Below are 19262 nucleotides of genomic sequence, written 5' to 3' on the forward strand. Positions count from 1 at the left end.
ATTAATAGCATTTATTTCCCCATATGAGAAAATACTGATTCTTCAGACAAAGTATTGGCGAATAGGTAAAATCTGCAGTTTTTACAAGCTTATAAAAGGTGTAGCCTATCCATTTGATGAACTGGGGCTCCCAGGAAGAGTTGACAATAAATAAAGTCTTGTGGCCGATGGTCAGCTTGTTAGCATCTGTATATAAACCACTCATCCAATTCCTGTATCTGTAAAACATTGGCTGGATGTTTAAAAAACCTTTTTCTCTCTCTTTTGTTTTAAATAACAATGTAATTCTCAACTTCAACCAATAAAACTTTATTTCTATAGTTATGTCTTCCATAAATAAATTATTTTCTCTGTATCAAAAAAAAAGAGAATTCATATATAAAGAACAGTGGGTCACTGTATTGTGTGCTTCCACACACCACAATGAAATTACATCAAAGACAAGCTAAATACACTGCAGCAAATTGGGAGTTCTCTTCACCTCACAAATATACACAGCCTTTGTTTATCCCTTGCAGGATGATTGCAATACGCATTTTAAAACCGCAACATTAAATTAATTTGGGTATAATACACATTACATATATACACGAAGTGTGTCTTTACAATATACAAGTGTTCTTTTTGTAAAATATTAAAATGTAAAAAGCTATTATATAAAAGATGGCAGTGATGCATTCATATGTCTTCCATGTTTCATATAAATATGTTGAAATCTCATATCTGACTTATTTGATTCCTTGGCAGTAGCATTATACAAAATAGAAGTAGTCTTATATTTGATCCAGCCACACAGCTCCAAAGTCAGTAAGACAGCGTAAGCGTTGTATACCCCAGAAATTCAAGGTAAATCAACATTGGGTTACAGATACTTATCTTTCCATACCTGAAGTTATACATCTCAAAATGACACAAAGGCATATTACCGCCACTCTTACAGTGAGACGATAGTGGTTTGGTAATGACTGACAGTCCAGAGTCCTCATAACTCATGCTCGACACATCACGGCTGGGATCAGTACATTTAACACTGGCAGTGGGAGATGCCTTGCATCCCTCCACTGCTTTAAGACTGAGAAGAAATGCATAGTGGCCAACTGTGGATGTGGCGTTACGACATCACCGCTGCTCTACAGGAAGCTGGAGGCCACAAAGCCGTGGTCGTGGCTGACTCTGCTCTGGTGGATCATGGCGCGGTCGTAGGCCACTTGGACGGACTTGCGGATGCTGGTCTTGCGGCCCTCCATTATGCGCAGCTTGTCGGCCGTGTCGTCGACGCCCAATGGGGTGACCTTGTCCCGTGGCAGCCACTGCCTACAGCCAGATGAGATATTTGCATCGCACGTCACTCATCGTGGTCAGTCATCCTAGAAAACCTGGCCTCACGTTTCAAACGCGTTTCGTTTGCCTGTGCCCCAACTGAATGAAAATACTGTGAGTGCTACTGAAATGTGCCACGAGCCATGCTCCCGGTAAATAGTTGAGTACTTGGTGTGACCGAGTTGGGCTTCATAACCTCTTTTACATAACCTACAAGTACCGGTATGTAAGATTATATAACGAGGTGTTCAGGTATTGCAAGTGAAATGCCCGCATTTCTACTTTTCTGCCCGCACAGTTTCTACTTGTCCACAATTAGACTGCTGAACAAGAAATAGGACTGGTGACACCGCACAGTTTGAACTGGATTGGTCTCCTTATAGTAGAGACTACTTTATATATACTAGGCTACATCACTTTATTTAATTATTTTTATATATGCATACATATTGTACCATGTAGTTTAGTCATGTACTATGCACTTTCTTTCTTTTAACTGCAATGATGAGCCTGCACAAACAAGAATTTCACCCATGTTACTTGTAATGTGACAATAAAGTTTGATTCTGATTCTTGCTGGTCAAAACTAATGAGCTACTGTATATAAGACAGGCTTATTGCTGATATATATTTATATAAAAAACAATAGCAGCATTGGCTTTAAGCAACAACTGTAAATCTGTTCAGATGCAACAAATTTAAATGTACAAAGAATAGCCAAAATAGAAGCGAGGCTGTGGAAGATTTGTTGCAATTTGCGTCAATTTCCGCCTATGATGACATGCCCGAAATAGGGAAGACTGAGCATAATAGGCAAACAATTGATAAATTGCAGATCTACAAGTAGAATGGCTTATTTGCACTTAAGTACCATGAAGTGAGTGGCTAAATAAATCACACCTGTGTGACCTGAGTGTGGTGCATCTCTCTCTCGGCTCTCTCTCTCTCTCTCTCTCTCTCTCTCTCTCATCTCTCTCTCTCTCTCTCTCTCTCTCTCTCTCTCTCTCTCTCTCTCTCTCTCTCTCATCTCTCTCTCTCTCGTCTCTCTCTCTCTCTCTCTCTCACTCTCTCTCTCTCTCTCTCTCTCTCTCTCTCTCTCTCTCTCTCTCTCTCTCTCTCTCTCTCTCTCTCTCTCTCTCTCTCTCTCTCTCTCTCTCTCTCTCTCTCTCTCACTCTCTCTCTCTCTCTCTCTCTCTCTCTCTCTCTCTCTCTCTTCTCTCTCTCTCTCAGAGCACACTTGCTGCCTCTCTGTTTCTGGCGCCCCCCTACTGGTACTAATAAATCATATGCTCATGACCACTGATACATAGATAGATACGCACGGACATTGCTGGTTGTAGGTGTGGTTGCACCACTCAAAAAAAGAATGAACAAACAATGAACTTCAGTTGTTTCAACAAGTGGACAGTGTTTGATGTTCCTCACACACGTCCTCTTGTTGTCAAAGAAGAGCACCAGGTACAGCCTCTCTCCAGCCTCCTCCTGCCTCTGCTCTCCCAGGAGGAGCACTTCTTTGGGAGGTACGGGGATGGGGACGCCGTTGTGAAGCAGCCCATCTTCGGGCATCTCTGGGTCCACAATCTGGAAGAGGCAGTGAATAATCCAAACCGTTTCGGGGTGCAACAGTTAATCAGATTAAACGATTTAAACAATTAATTAATTAATTAATTGTTTTTGTTTTTTTGAGGGGCGCTGCCCAGCTTTGCGTCTGTGTGCGTGTACCACGGAAATTATTTGATTGGCCGAGCACGGAATGTGATGTATGATTTTTGAGGGATGCTATCGCCTCTTATATTCAGCTATTTGTGTAGATTTCCGTCCTACACAAAGTTCAAAAATATTAAATTCCCATTGGCAATGAACGGAGAATTTTACGTCCTAGTGTCTGAGCAAATCGTCATAGTGTCTGTCCTACACAAATATTAAATTCCCATTGACAATAAATGGTGAAGTTTACGTCATAGTGTCTGAGCAAATCGGCATAGTGTCTATGTTTGTCCTACACAAACATTAAATTCCATTGACAATGAATGGAGAATTTTACGTCATAGTGTCTGAGCAAAGTGTATTTTACATCATGATGATGTACAATGATAAGAGCAACCCCTCATTTCACAGAAATGGAAGTGGAAATAGCAGATCTGCAAGCTAAACATGTTGGTTGTGAGCTCGTAGTTCAGCTTCATCCGCTATTTCGGAACACCGTTGTACTTCAAAGTATAAAACAGGGCGTATATGGTTAATCAATTAATTGTGATGCACCCAACAGCCGACAGCTGCCGATTAAAAGTCGGACAATCTGAAAATATTTGACTCAGAGCACCACTATCAATCAGCCAATCCTGGTATGCCAGTCTGAATTGTGTGCAGCAGCAGCAGCAGCAAACATTTCTGCCGGCGACAGCTATGGCCGGAGGCATTATGTTTCTGTGTTGTCCGACTGGTCTCTCTGTCCGTCCCAACGTTGTGAACACAATCTCTCATTTGCAATGTCATCAAGATTACAAATAAGTACAACTATAAACTGGATAAATGTAGGTGGTCAAAGGTCAAGGTCACTGTGACCGCACAAAACATTTATCAAAATTCCTTCAAATTCTTCATTCACTGCATATACTGGACTGATGTAGACGGCAACTGGTTGGTGGAGGCATATAAGCAGTAAGCACAGGTTTATACTTGGAGCAAAGACACGATAGGGTTTTCTTTTCAAAGATGTTCAGCTCTTGTAACGTTATCCACAATTTATTCACTTAGTTCATAGTAACCTACAGTACATGTAGCCTGGAAACCAGACAAATTTTCCAGTGCCAAAAAGAGAGGGAAAAAAAGGCCCTCTGTAGATGGGGTCTGGCCCTGTGGAAATGCAGATTCAGGCTGGACCAATATCTATATTAGTCTGGCTATGCCATGCTAACCTATAATATGCACACTTGAGTTTGATAACAAAACTTGCCTCACGGATAGCAATCGCACACACATTTTCCCTTTACGAGCAAACCACACTCATCTGTGAAACTTTATAGACATTTTGCACTGCATATCCTTACCACAGTGTCGTTTAAATTGCACCTTAACATCTTTCAACATGGGTGTCCCCATTACTGTATAGATTATATTGGAGATAAAAAACAATGGCAGATATACAAGCTCTCACAATGCATGAGTCGTACTTGCATGAGTCGTACTGGTAGATGTCTAGATGAACCATTTTCACCATGCGACAATCGCTGTATGACGAAGTACTGTAAAATAGGACTCAAGTGGCTAAGACTAAACAGATTGCGGGTGCGAGTGATTCAAGGTGCCATCAGCAGCTGCAATCCGTTTTTTGTACATTCATCCTTAATGAACAATGTACTTACCAGTGCAGGGTAGGAGGGATATCCCCGACATTTAGCCCACACCAGATCCAGAGATTCCAGCTCTGTGTCCTCCTCTGAGGACGTTTGGCTACCTGCACAGGAAGACACCAAAATACACATGTTAAAATTTCATAATATAATTTGGAACCCAAAGAGAATTGCAGATCTCTAGTATGATACATCAAAACAATGCAAGATGTGATGGTTGCGGTACATTTGTGCTATGATGCTGCTAAACTGACTTCACCATCAAAAGAGACAACTTGAACTTATTGCCTTGGATGTCTGAGCTTCACAATACCAATGGTCATCAGATTATGGAGAATTAACAGCCTCAAAGACAGTGTATAGTGTGATACAAGAGCCCAACTGATAAATCAGCCATTATTTGACTTGTTGGACCACAATGGCAATCATACAGCCCATGTGTCTCGAACTGTTATGAATCTGATAAATGGCATTAGAGGAACATACATAAATATATAGGTCTTAAATGGTTATGCTTTTTTATATTGGTCAAAAATTCAAAGGCCTCTCAAAAGTCTAGCATCAGCCGTGCTGTAAAAAAATTAATGCTGTGTCTGTACCAGTGTAATCACAGTCTCCATTGACAATGTCCAGGAAGGGAACTTTGGAAAGTGCTGGTTTCCCCAGGCTTCGTTTGGGCGGTGAGCTTCTGCAGACAGAACAGTACAACAGTCAGCCAACAAACATGAGAACCACTTGTGTCACAGAAGATATAGTGAGGGCCTCACTCTGGATAGATATTCAAATAATTTATAATTTATTGGTTGGTCATGTCAACGGCATGTATGGAGCCGATATATACTGCCAATAAATACTACAGAGCATTGGGCTCACACTTTTTCAGACAATTACCGATATAATGAAAAAATAGAACCTGTCATCATGTCTTACATTTCTTTTTGGAGAACAGGGCAGGGGCTGTAAACACTGTCTTTGTGCTTACTGATCCCATTGGTAAGTCCTGAAAAACACAGGTGAAAGACATCAAAACCAACACTACTGACTGAAAGAAGGAGGCAAAAAGCAAGACAAAGCGAGGTGACTCACTGTTCTCCAGTATATGGTTGGACAGCTCCAGCTCACCGTCTTTACCAGGGATCTGATGCTCAGGTGTGGAGAGGTTGGGAGGTCCCTGGGTTTTCTGGGGGGTCCTGGATGGAGTGGAAGAAGGCGTCATGGAAGGGGTGGTTGCTGTGGAGCTGGGGGTTGACGGGGTACTGGCAGTGACATGCCCATGAAAACCTGTCCCGTTCGGCAAAGGCTTGTCCCTCTCCCTAAAGAGTTTTGCTCCATTTTTTGCTTTCTTAAACAGTACGGAGGTGCGTCGGCCCACGCCGGTGGTGGGTCGTGGCGGGGTGCAGCCCTCTGGAAAGCCGTTGACTGCCACCAGCCCGCCACTGTGCAAACTGGGAGGTGGCGACGGGGGCCTCTCCTCTGCTTTAGTGCAATCATGGTTTCCGGTGTTACTGTCCGCCGTGAAGAGTGCAGCGCCGTTGGAGCTCTCGCCTTCTAGTTTGATGCGTTTGAGGCAGGGCCGGTCTGGGGACAGGGGCTCTCCGGTGATCGGCCGCAGGGTGGGAGGCTCCAGGGGCATGTCGCCCAGCCGAGGGGGAGGAGCAGGCCCGGTGGGCTCCAGTGTGGGGGGCGAAGTGGATTTGAGATCCTCTGAAATATAACAAGGGCAGGAAGAAAGAAACAAATCTCACTCAATATCATTGCGAGAAGTAATTTCAAATGAATGTTCATTTAGTATGCAGTGTGATGTGGTGGTGTAGTATTCACATTGGAGAATGATTTACTTCAGGCACTCTGGAATAACCCTGTAGCTGTATGGAACACCTCATCAAGACAAGGTTTCTAAACTGTAAACTGAATGTACACAGTGGAAACATTTCACATGCCTGAACCGTCAGGTTTTCAGCTGCATTGCAGCTACGTTGACCCTGGGTTTACCCTTGACTATGTTGTCAGGCGTGGGATGGTATGGCATGAGTGTACGTGGCCGATGGCGGTGGTGAGTCCATGAGAGTGAAGTGGAGAAGAGGACAATAGAGAGCACTTGGAGAGGAGTTGTGAGGCAGCCATGGCTAACAAAATTCTGTGGGCCCCTACTTACTAGACTGGAGACAGTGGGGTGGTTGGGGTTGGTGCATGGGGGGGACCCTGGCTCAATTACCTGAGGACAATGTTCCGTTAGCTCATGTTCGCAACTGGTCGCATTTAAAATAGTGGCTTTTATTAAAGGAAAATGCATTGGAATTTCATGCAGTCATCCCACCTTTGTCGGAAGACGAGAGGCCGTTGTCCACCTCTGTATCCTCCTCGTTGTCCTCCTCGTCTCCGTCTCTGGCGTGTCCGTTGTGGAGGGCGTGGCGGGGATGCTGGCCCTGCCGGTAGCGGACGTTGTTGATCTCGCGGCGCAGCAGGCGCATGCGTCGCGTGCGCGCGCCGCTACACCGCATCGAGGTGACCAAGTCCAGTTTGTCCAGCAGCGTCTTCAGCTGCTCGTCCACTGTCATGTGCAGCCGGTTGTCTGGGTCCAGCACGCTGTCAACTGGAGGAGACCAACACGGAGGCCTGAGTCAGAATTTTACCATGCCATGGAGCAGACAATCCCAGAAATAAAACATTCCCAAAATACTTTCTAGAGATACGGTAGAGTACCTTTGAACACGTGTAGCACATGTGATTATCAATTAAGGTTATGGTCCCTCTTTAGCCTACTGTACAGCAGGGGTTTTCAACTGAGATGTGAGACAATCTAACACTGATGTTTTGGGTGGGGATATGGCTCAATAGTCTGTCTATTTATGTGCATAATAGTGGTGGACAAGGAGTCTCATGATTTTAAGGCTCTAACCTTGCCCAGTTACTTATTCTTCAAGCAAAGGGTAAGCACTGATAATGATAATGAGGTCTTTAATTCCACTGCCTCATATTTATTTCGTTTTTACTAAATAAAATAAAATAAAATAAAATGGAAAAAAGAAAGAAAATAAAGAGTCTTCACTTTCCTACATATGTCACGGACCAGCAGTTTAAAACCCCTGGTCTACAGAAACATACAATGTGACCTACCGTCCTCCCAGGTGCAGCCGTAGAAGTCTCGTTTCTGGGGTGACTCGGGGAGATGCATGCCACTGTCCGGGTCCAGGCCGGTGTTATAGGCCTGTCGCTGGGCATGGCGCAGAATGGCTCCACCTAGGTCTCGGAGGCGCAGGGCAGTGCGGTGGAAGACCGTATCCTTGGTATTGTAGACAAGGCAGTTGGCCACCATCAGATTGAAGTCGGCCTCCAGATTGGCCACAGAGTGGTACGCGTGGGCCTCCAGTTTGGAGCGCATGGTGGTGAAGTCCATGGGTTGGCTGATGAACTCCAAGTAGTCTGGGACCTAGGGATGATGTTTGGCCACAGGGGTTATTAAACTATTTTACCTGTCGTGGTAACATGTTGTATACTGGCCAATTGTTTAAATTTTTATACATGTTTACAAAGTCAAGCACATTCCAAATGATAAAATATTCAGTGCTGGACAGAAGAACACGTGAAAACTGAATCAGGAATATCGTACCTAGTTATACCAGGAATATTTGAGTCTGACATGTTTTTCCTTGTTCTATCACTATTATTTTTCCCTTTTCTGAAAATTACAAATGATGGGAGTTTGGAAAAAAACAAATTTCAACCACTTCTTCATAACTTTAAAGCTGTGATTTGACGATAAGTTCAAGATGATGTTAAATGCCAAGGAACTGTCGACAGATGCTGCCAAGCCTGTCTTCCACTGGCAAAAGGTGACTTCAGGTGCCTCTCTTCATCTACTTCACTACAATATCCAGCACAGACCGTAATAGTTTATGAAGAGTAGTAGTACCCAGCATTAACTCTTACCACATCATTATGCAACTCACTGACTAGTCAGTGTCAAATCAGAGCAGTTTCCTGAAATGGAAACAAATGTTAACTTAGATATTACTGACCTCTTTGAGGTCGACTGGCTCTGCAAAGATTCTAGCTGTGTCTTTCTCCTGTAGTTGGTCCAGTGTGGAACGCAGCAGCACTAACATAGGGGTCAACTGAATCTCCAGGGCTGCTTGGTGAACTTTGACCTGTAGAGGTGAATTGCATGGAGACATGATGAGACAGAAGTTCAGAAAGGCTTTCTATGAATATATACCCAGCCTTGACATTGACATTTGCAATGTACCTTAAATGATTCCTGAACTGGATTTACCAATGGATGTTTTTCTTTAATGAATAATTGTTATGCTGAGGTGTAACTCCAAAGGCTACATATAAAACAAAAATAACTGACAGAATTTACCATTTGTTTATTAAGTTATGGGTGTATATTTTCCAATTTTACACTAAAAAGCTGGAATGGTAAGGTGCAACTGTTCAAACACTTTCTAGTTAAGTCTACAGTCACAGTGGTTCTTGTTTCTGAGGTGACTCCGGAGCAAGCAAGACCATAAAAACAACACATTGAGTTCCACAGTGTTCCAATATGTTACCTGTTCTCGTTTGAGTTTCTCTCTCTTGCGGATGAGCTCCACCAATAGCCTTGCTCTCTCCAGGTCATGCCTAAGTTTCTGCCAGTACCTCAGGGCCTCTCTTGCTGCAGACACTTTCTCGTCTATCTCAGGCGGCTAAGAAGCACAATACGTTGCAAACATAAGACACAGGTGTGAATTAAAAACAAACGTTCAACAAATATTTTAAGGTTTATGGTTAGTGTGGTCTGACTTTCACTCATTTTGGATATGGCAATGCCAATACAGAAAAACTTTAGTGGTCCCACACAGTGGCTTCACTTACAAAATAATGCATTGTAGGCATCAGGTATTTGAATGGACTGAAAAACTGTCCAGCCACTTGTAGGGTGGAGCCATGCTAAACAATCAACAGACATGTTCAATCAACAATCAACAATCAAGAGGGAACAGAGCACCCATTCAGGTGATATGGTAAAGACAATAAGTCCACAATAATACATATTAAAAATTGCTAAATAATGTATACATTTGCTGTATAAATTGCAAGGAATGAAGTACAAAAACAAACACACAAAAGTAAATTAGTGGAATGAAAAGGTATTCTCTACTGATGTTGACTGATGTTGGTATCCTGGATTATCATGGTTACCATGATATTCCTGTATGCCGACTCTGTAGATCGTAGTAACCAAATTATTTTCTATTAATTTACTTTATTGTTGATTGAATGACATGTCTCCAGGACTGGACCTCGTCTTCTCTTTGTTCCCCTATACTAGTCCATACCCAGGGATGATTGGTCATGAATCTCATGATGTCACCCTGACAATCAACCAACCAATAAAACCACTGTGTTTACGTCCATCCAGGCAAGGGACCTCAACTGTAGCACGCCTGCGGCGACGTCCATTCAGGCTATGGGACCATGACAATAGATCCCACAGCCTGCCCTGCAGGGACCATAACCGCACTCCCACTTGGACACTTTCCAACCTGGCTCATTCATTCCAATGTAAATATCATGGATTTTACACATTAAATACTGGTTCATTTTTGGAACCAGACGTTCAAAATCTCTTCCAAATCCGTCAACAAGGCCTGCCATATGCACTGGGAAAATATATGCGTGGCATTTCTTTTTTTAAACAATGTTTTATCATATAGGAAAACTATTGGTGGAGGTTTGTCTAACCCATGTTATGCTTAGCTGTGATTGGACCATAGCAGTTTGGCGCGGGGCTTAGCTAGTCCTTCTCCTACACTCATTAAGGGAACAGAAGTTTAAGTTGTAGAGAGCTACAAATACTTGGGAGTCGTTCTTGACAACAAACTCTGCTTTGATTCTCATATTTCCTCTACATCAAAAAAAGTTCCTATGTTTTGTATTGTTGCCTGGTACGGTAATCTGACCCTAGCGAACAACAACAGGCTCAGCAGCCTCGTCAAAGTGGCCAGCAAGATTTCTGGGAGAACCCAAGCCTAACTAATAGACCTCTACAAGAGGCACATGTTTAAGAGAGCCTCCTCCCTCCTGGAGGTCTCGGATCACCCACTTACTGTAGGTCTGAGTTTGAACTGTTGCCCTCAGGTCGTCGGCTGAGGGTGCCCACTACAAAGATGAATCGGTTCAAACTATCCTTTGTCCCGGCTGCTATTCAATTCAATTCACTTCAATTGTTTTATAGTGTCAAATCACAACAAGTTGTCTCAAGACACTTTACAACCAACAAAGATCCACCCAGAGCAAGCAATATTGCGACAATGGTAACGAAAAACTCCCCTTTAGGAAAAAACATCAGGCAGAACCCGACTCTAGGGTGGGCGGCCATCTGCCTCGACCGTGTCAGCCACGGTTCTGACCTGTTCAGTGTTCCTCTGGGACTGGGACTGGATGGTACAGTGCAAGCGTCTGACCAACGGCACGCCACTCCGTGACTGGCGCTTCAGCAACCAATAGCTGTGCAGCCGCTGCATGAACGGGTTCTTCTTCCGGAAGAGGATTCCTTTGCAGATGATGTTCAGCCTATATGGCAGAGAGGGATGCATGGCATGCAAGGCTCAACAGAGGTACTGGCATTAGCTCAAGCTGTAGTGTGGTGCTTAAGAAAATGTTCTCTCCATATCTATCCATTTTTTACATTCAATAAATCTTTAATTGGATATCGGCCACAATTTCAATATCGTACAGTCCTCATCAAGCTAATCTGCATTATTTTGATTGGATAAAGAGACATGGCAGAGAGAGGAAACAATATGCAAAACAGGTCTCCACTGCAGCCGGAATCAAACCAGGGTCACTGAGATTATATGGTTGACACATTATCCAGTGAGCTACAGGCATGACCCAGAACATTTTCTCTTGTAAGAGTAAACTCTTGTCTAAACCCTTTTTCATTCAAAAAAAGTAAATCCTACCTCTGCGTTGGTATTCGTGGCACTATTACCAGTGGTGAACCAGTAGGTTCTGCTGATACCTCTGGGCTCTTCTTCCCTTTCTTTTTCCCCTGCTTGGCATCACTGTCACTCTTCCTGCCACGTTTGGGCGTCGCTGGCGTTTCAGTGTAAGCGATGCGTCCTCTATTGGCCCTGCACCTGCCCCCTACTACCCTGCCCCCGCAGTCCTCCTCGTCCGATGCAGTCTCTTGGCCCGGGGGAGAATGGGCCTCGCAGAAGGCTGTCTTCTTGACAGAGAAGATGGTCCCATTGACAGTCGTTTCCCGCACTGGGTCAATCTTCATGAAGAGGCCGGCACGCTGAGCGCATGTGACGTGGAAGGCTGTGTAACAGTTGGCCTTATGGCACTGGATGGAGGCTCCGCGCCCCTTCTGTTTGCACAAGTAGCAAGTCAGCTTCCAACGGGCTGTGGGGATGTTATTCACACCTTCCACCGGCTCCAAGAATACAGTGTTGGCGAAGCAGACCTCTGGGATCCAGATGGCACAGACCACATGCGCCCAGCGTGAGTCACTCGTCTGCTTGAAGGCGCCGCCGCGATTCGGACACAGCACGCAGTCGACAGGCTTCTGGGGAGACTGGAGACAGCAGCGGCATAGCCACTGACCCTCAGGGATGTAGGGAACCCCGTAACACTCCTGGTGCACGGCCAGGTTGCAGGAGTCACAGAAGAGGATGACGTTACTGTTAAGGCACTCGTCGTCCAGGCACACACAGCAGAAGGCTTCGTCGTCGATGGTACTCTGTGAGGGTGCCCGGCTGCGCGCCTCCCTGTACGCCTCCTCCTCCAGGCGGTCCACCAGCAGCTCAAAAATGTCCGCTGAAACGGCAGAGTGACCCTCCGATGTACGGCCCGTGTTGACCATCTCCAGCCAGGCGGAGTCCTCCTCGTCCATGTCGTATTCTGCCTCCATCTCCTGCTCCTCTTGTGAGCGTTCTATGTAGCGGTAGTAGGCTGTGGGCAGCGGGGGGGCCTCCACCGGCTCAAAGGTCTCTAGCACGCGGAACTTTGGCTCGGGGAGGCTAGCGTGGAGACTGTGCGATGACGAGTGCAACTTGTCCTGTGCTAGCGAGTGGGGACCAGGGCCGTGGCTCTGCGAGGATGGGGGTGACCTGGCAGAGGAACTTTTGGAATCTTTCCTCCGGCCCCGTGGTGTGGCAGGTTTACGTGTAGGGTGGGCACTGCTGGCCGGCGGGGGTGGCTGCTCTGTGTTCTCCTTGTTGCTGTTGCATTCCGTCATGTCCTCTGCCATCATCTCGTCCTCTGTGATGACAGCCATGGGGTCCAGGATGGAGATGCGGTGGAGTCTGCCGTCCAGATCCACCTCCACCACCTTCTGGGCCTGGGAATAGGTCAGAGTCTCCCTGCTGGGAGACACTTTTAGGCTGTAGGGGGAGGGCGACCGCTGGCGGGCACCCCGGCGCCCACCGAGGGCCCCATCAGACTTTCTGCCTCCAGCGGCTCCACCTCGGCCACTAACACCTCCTCCACCACCCCCAGGAGGCTGACTTCTCCGGCGTGGCTTCCTCATGGGCCTCCGACCACGCAGCCCCACCTGCTGGGAAAAAATAATAACACAGTAGCTATCAGACTATCAGCTATGAAAGTACATGGCTTAAAGTCTGGAATTGTTTAGAGAACTAGAGAAAAGTAGAAATCTGTAAAATGTACAGTAAACTTTATATGGTTCTAACTGGCTGGGCAATAGATCGATATGTTTATATCAATATTGTGATAGATATAGTACTAGTATCACCTTACATTTGTGATATGGCTTAAATGTTTATTTTCCTGTTTTTAAAGGCTAACTTAAGTAAGTACTAACTAAGTAGTAGTCCTGTCCTCCTGTGTCCTACCCGGACACAAGGCCAAGTTCTAAAATACTGAAATATGGTTGTTTACATATTGCTAGAAGTTAGAACAAAAGAATAACAGTGTGGTTATGCCAGACATTACAATAGATATGACTGTCAATAAGCATCTATGTACAGAATGTGTTGTAAGACATAATCAAGCCCCCGCAAAAACAATCCTTACCAATCACATGGACTTTTATCAAGTCTGTTTGACTTATTGACATGGTTAAGAAACATCAAGGCCAAACCATGCAGGTTTGTTTTTCTGGGGAAATCTCTCTGGGGGCTGGGTTATGGACGGTAAGTGTAAACATTCCTCCACACTTGCAAGAGAAAACTATTCACATCACAAACAAAACCACGTTTCACCTGATCAGGTGAGTGTGATGACAGCAGGTGTGCTGTCAAATAGAGGCTACTGTCCGCAGTCAAAACACTGAACCAGTGAAGAGAAACGAGTGAGTGTACTATAATTCACGACTTTATGTCATAAAACTGTTGGCAACTACTGTGAAGTCTGGGGTCACAACAAGACCAGCTTAGCCAACCAGCGTCCACGACGTTTAGACTGAATCACGTAAGAGCCAATAGGATTGAGGATCGAGGGAACCCGCCGCCTCCCAACAGATCAACTGTCCTTATTTCCACAGTAAAATGTCAGCCATATTTACAGTTTTAAAACATTGTGGAAGGCTCCACCAATAGTTTAAAAACATGGGAATACTTCTTGCCTTGAGCACTGTGACCTAACGACAGTTCACCAGGTGTGTTCGGCAGTTTCGCCAGTAAACACTGGATTACAAAAAAGTGTCTAAAAATTAAAGATAGCAGCAGCTTTAGCCTGCTAACTTTGTAGCACCAACATCTCTCACGGAGAGCGTTAAGCCCGAAAACAGCAGATCTACAAGCTCACAATGCGTCGCGGACGTGAAGCCCTGTGAGCTTGTAGATCGGTTATTGTCGGCGCGCGACCAAGTATAAATAAATAACTCCCGAATCCCCTCTGAACGTGTAAACACTTCTAAATTAACAACTTCTTCGTCTCTCACGGGTCCCATGGAAGACACCGCGTGACCATTTCATCTTTACCTGTAATGACAGGGGACTGACACGGGCTCCACTCGGTCGTGCACCCCGCTCTGCTCCCACAACTGACGGCTGTCCACGGCTAGCCAAGTTAGCGGCTAGCGTTAGCAGCTAGCAGTCTCTCCCTCCCCTCACACACTCCTTGGCTGTTTAGAAGCCGGGTTATTATTTGGCGTTTTTTAAAACGTGTCCGTAACTTCTCAGCGGCCCGTTCGGGTAAGGCCGAGCACCCGAACCCCGACCCAGAACACAGCGGGTGGTGTGTGTGCCTGGGCTCTGAGTCTCTTTACAGCAGCTTGCAGGTCGTGGTCGACCTAGTTTAGTGAGAGGGAGAACTGCTAGCCTCAGCTAGCTGGCTGCTTAGCTATTTGGAGCTCTGAATGTGCGCACAGGGTAGTTGTTGCCTTGAACGCATTCTGTAAGGTGACAGCTATCTTGGATTTGGGGGAGCCCTGAATGTGCACTGTGCACACAGGCCAGGGTACTCTATTGCCATAAAGAAAATGATATAATTATAATAATAATTATTATTATTATTATTATGCATAGTTAAAAATCTTTTTATTATAGTTCGGCCCTCTCATTAAAATGAGCACACGTTAGACTGTAAAAATACATGTTGCTGTAGCCAGGATAATTTTGGGTTCAAACTAAAAGTTAATATTTGGATCATATAGGCCTATGGATATTTGTACCACAAAGGAAACAAGTCCCCGGGACTTTTTTGTGTTATCCTTTTAGCCTCAATGTCTGACTAGCCTACCTCGTGCTGTTTACATTTCTGTCTAATAAAGTATCCAGTCAATCGAAGGGTCTTCAACAGGGTGTCCAGGGGTCTTCAGAGTTAGGGGGGCCAGTTTGTGCTGAACATTTAAGTTTTTTTCCCAAAGTAGGCCTACACACAAATTGTCTTTGCTAGTAATAACACATTATTAGCAAACATAATGTGTAAACAATGTGTAATGTATAAAACAAACAAAAATAAAAAAGCTCTATATTCAGGGGTCTTCCCATCTCTCCAGCTCTTTTTATATTTGTTTAAATTGTATGATATATACTGAACACTCTAGTACAACGATTCTCAAAGTGGGTTCAGTGGTACCCTACTATTAACCCTAGGCCTAGGGTGCCGTTATTTTGAATCGACCAATACCACTTCAGTTTAACCTCTCATATAGAACCTCTTTTCAAATGACACTAAGGGCACGTTCGGAAATAGCGCACTGAGCCCACTGTGCAATGCAAACTAATAGGAGAGTGTGCTCCGGTGTGGTATTTCCGAACGCGCCCTAAATCTCTTTGACAAAAATAGCAGATCTAACAATGTGTCACATTGTGAACTTGTACATTGGCTATTTTTTGCCAAATGTTCCTCCCAGAATAGGGATGCTGGTGCTCAAGCGGTTAAATGTCAAGCATATACAGTAGGGTGTAAAGGGTAAAGTACATTTGCACAATTTGTCATCTACATGTAACCTATGCTATTAGGATCTAGGATCAGTGGGCATATGTCATAGTCCGGCAGATGGGGTGGACGGGTGGGAAATTTGGTATATAGTCTTTTTTTATTGGCCTAAAATATTGTCTATATAGCATACATACATTCATGAATCCACTTGCTGACCGGCTGTCAGTATTGAGCAATTTTTTATAGGGGTTTCTTGTGACCCTACCTAACATTAACATATTATGGCAGGCAAAAATGTAAAACATTTCAAACTTTCCTTATGCTTTAAGTAGCATGTGACATGTCAAACTAGGGGGGTTTCATGATTCTGAATCCATTCCAAGCATTAGTTTTGCACAAAAAACACTAAAAATGGCCATAGACGTCATGACAAATGTGAAGAGATCAGCACAAAATGTGATGAGGTCAGCACAATTGGGAAAGTGGCTATGGCTGTTTTTATCCCAAGGAGTGTATTTTGTGCAAAACTAATGCTTGGAATGTATTCAGATTTCAGAATCATGAAAACCCCCTAGTTTGACGTGTCACATGCTACTTAAAGCATAAGGGAAGTTTGACATTTTTGCCTGCCATAGGATGTTAATGGTAGGGTCACAAGAAACCCCTATAAAGATATTGCCCAATACCGACAGCCGGTCAGCTGCTGGACTACCTGACTATCAGTCCCAGATATTCTCTCCTATAAAGTGTCAATGTAATTCCCGGGTGCCATGGATGAAAAGGTATGCAGAGACGTGTCCTGCAGCCCTGAGCCAAACAAGTTTGAGAACCACTGCTCTAGCATAATATGAAATTATTACTATCACAATAGCTATTTTTAATAGCTATATTATTCCAGTTCCAATTTTGTCTGTCTTTTCCTTTACTTGATTCATGAAAATGTATTTTCTGTATTAAAGAGCTAGAGAGACAGACAAGGATACTCAACAAGTCAACAAACACTCTATAGAAATCTTTGATTACTACAGTATATCACAATAAAGAGCTACCGTATTTCATTTGAACAAAACAATATCACTTATGGCACCTAATTTAAATGAAAGTATTACAGTATTATGTGTTCCGGGAGAGCTTCAGGTAAAAAAAAACAGCCTCTCAACTAAACCACACCATGGTTTTCACGCACAGTTGATAGTACAGTAGTGGGGCAGCATAGCTCTACATATTAAAGCTGCCTAGGAATCATTCCATCCACAAATCTGGATATTGGGGCATCAAAAATGTGTACCCTGGTGTTGCTCAAGTATACTGTACAGACCAGCAAGCCAAATGACGTCATGATGACGTTATGATGATAACATCCTCCGGTGACGTTCAGGACTAGGCCAGATCACAGCCCAATGAGCCCATATGGGGATGATCTTTACGTCATTTCCAGGACGTCTTCACAAGTTGAAATAATACAGCTTATTCTGGGCCAGATCTGACTAGTTATCTGGCCTCGATCGGACTTTCACTGATTCATCCAGGGACGTCCGTCTTAGTGGGCAGAATTTGTGTTGGTTGAAATCAGGTGATATTCTGGGCCAGTGGTTTGACTTGATCTGGCCCTAGCCTCGGTACCAGGCTTTCATTTTCGTCGGCGCAAAAAATGAAAGCCTGGAGGAACGCATTGGCCGATCTGGTCTAAAAGTGGGAGTCAACCCTTCTGGGTTGGTGTCGCTCCAAATTATGTGACGTAGTGCTGCACTAGGGGGGAGAGGAGGGGCCGGGGGTGACTGACAGATCGGTGAGATCCAATCAGGGCGTGCGCAAATCTCTGCCATGACCCGCTCCTCTAGACCAGAAACCTAACACAAGTGTGGGCGTCAGATTGCCTTGAAAGGCCTAAGAATAAATGGCAGCCTTTTCACATTGACCTATTATAGCACCACCAGGCACAATAATCTACCTGACCTGGCAGAGATCTGTGCTCCAAGGAGCATGATGTATATTTTGATAGCTTATGCCTCTCAACATATGTCATAATTGTACACATAACACTTTGGCCTATAGGAGGTCACGTACATGCAGGGAAGCCTGAGTGAAGAGGTCATTTAGGATAGCAAGTCACTAAATAAGCCTAGGGACACTTTAAGATAGTCAGTTTGCAAACAGCTGTGAGTTCATCCTGCTATATAGTGGACATTGTGAGGTTTTATCACTGAACAGAGCCTTAAGGGTCAACACACACACACACACACACACACACACACACACACACACACACAGGTTAGGGATGGTAGGCCTACAGAGAATCAGTTAGAACTGAGAGTGAGAGACAGCAGAGAGACAATGGAGAACCTAGGCGCTCTGCCTGGGACGAAGGCCTCAATATGCTGTAACCATGGAACGAATGCTTGTAACCTGTAACTGATTGCTGACCAATAAATGGAAAGAAGGAAATGTGCCTGCTTCATTCAACAGCAACTTCAACAAAGGAATTAGGTAAATTAATCCACAGAGCCCTGTAAGAAAAGACACATCAAGCACTTTTTCTAGTTATGTAATGTTGATGCTGATTATAATTTTTTCCTTCTGTGAATTTGAGTCCTTGAGTCAATTCCATCCTCAGCGGCTTCCCGCCTGCATGCACACATGGCCCTGGACAGTGAAACGCCCAGCCAGATGAACGGTGGAAGATTCAAACTTACAGCATTTTTAGCACAGAGCCAAGTAGATATCATGTGTGCAATTTGTATCAGTTTGTATATTGAAAACAACTCTATCACTACATAATGACAGTCATGCAAGTCTATCTGCACACACAGCACACAACTTCTGTGAACAGACTTCACTGTAGTAGCTTTTCATAAATTATATTTGTACTTAGGCTGTCTGCTGTCATGAAAGTTTATAGTTAGAGAAATTTAAAGTCCAGCCGCCTGCTGTGCACCCCTCACTGGGGAAAACTCTGGGAGGAAAACAGAAACCGGGTGAGTTGTCTTACCTTTTGAACACGGGTCTACCTCATGAGACCACATTTCTACCTTTCATCTAAGGGGCTACTACTCGTCAACCAGTAGGTGTCCTATATCCAAAATCAGTGTCTCATTTCTCAGTGGAAGAGACAGTTCCAACCACTGTCTGCCGATGTGCTAGGTTTATTGTATATAGTACCAGACAGAATAAAATAGCATTTAAGTTCCAGATTGAAGCTTTAAATACGTTTTTTTTAAATATAGTAATATTGTCCCCAGTGCTTTGGGG

At 44.4% G+C, this 19262-nt stretch overlaps 1 protein-coding gene across 1 annotated transcript; it reads right to left on the reverse strand.

The window, feature by feature from the left end:
* Positions 1-14979, reverse strand: brpf3b (bromodomain and PHD finger containing, 3b). Its single transcript, XM_083770040.1, has 13 exons — positions 14609-14979; positions 11624-13221; positions 11069-11231; positions 9227-9361; positions 8693-8821; positions 7791-8103; positions 6991-7266; positions 5760-6377; positions 5604-5673; positions 5273-5361; positions 4686-4777; positions 2747-2901; positions 1-1314 (listed from the first exon to the last, which is right to left on the reverse strand). The coding sequence occupies exons 2-13, from the start codon at positions 13192-13194 to the stop codon at positions 1131-1133; spliced, it is 3795 nt and encodes a 1264-aa protein (XP_083626166.1). The 5' UTR covers positions 13195-13221; positions 14609-14979; the 3' UTR covers positions 1-1130.
* Between the last annotated feature and the right edge of the window lie 4283 nt (positions 14980-19262).

Source organism: Protomyctophum parallelum, assembly GCF_964188405.1.
Source record: "Protomyctophum parallelum genome assembly, chromosome: 7".
In the NCBI taxonomy this organism is placed as follows: Eukaryota; Metazoa; Chordata; class Actinopteri; order Myctophiformes; family Myctophidae; genus Protomyctophum; species Protomyctophum parallelum.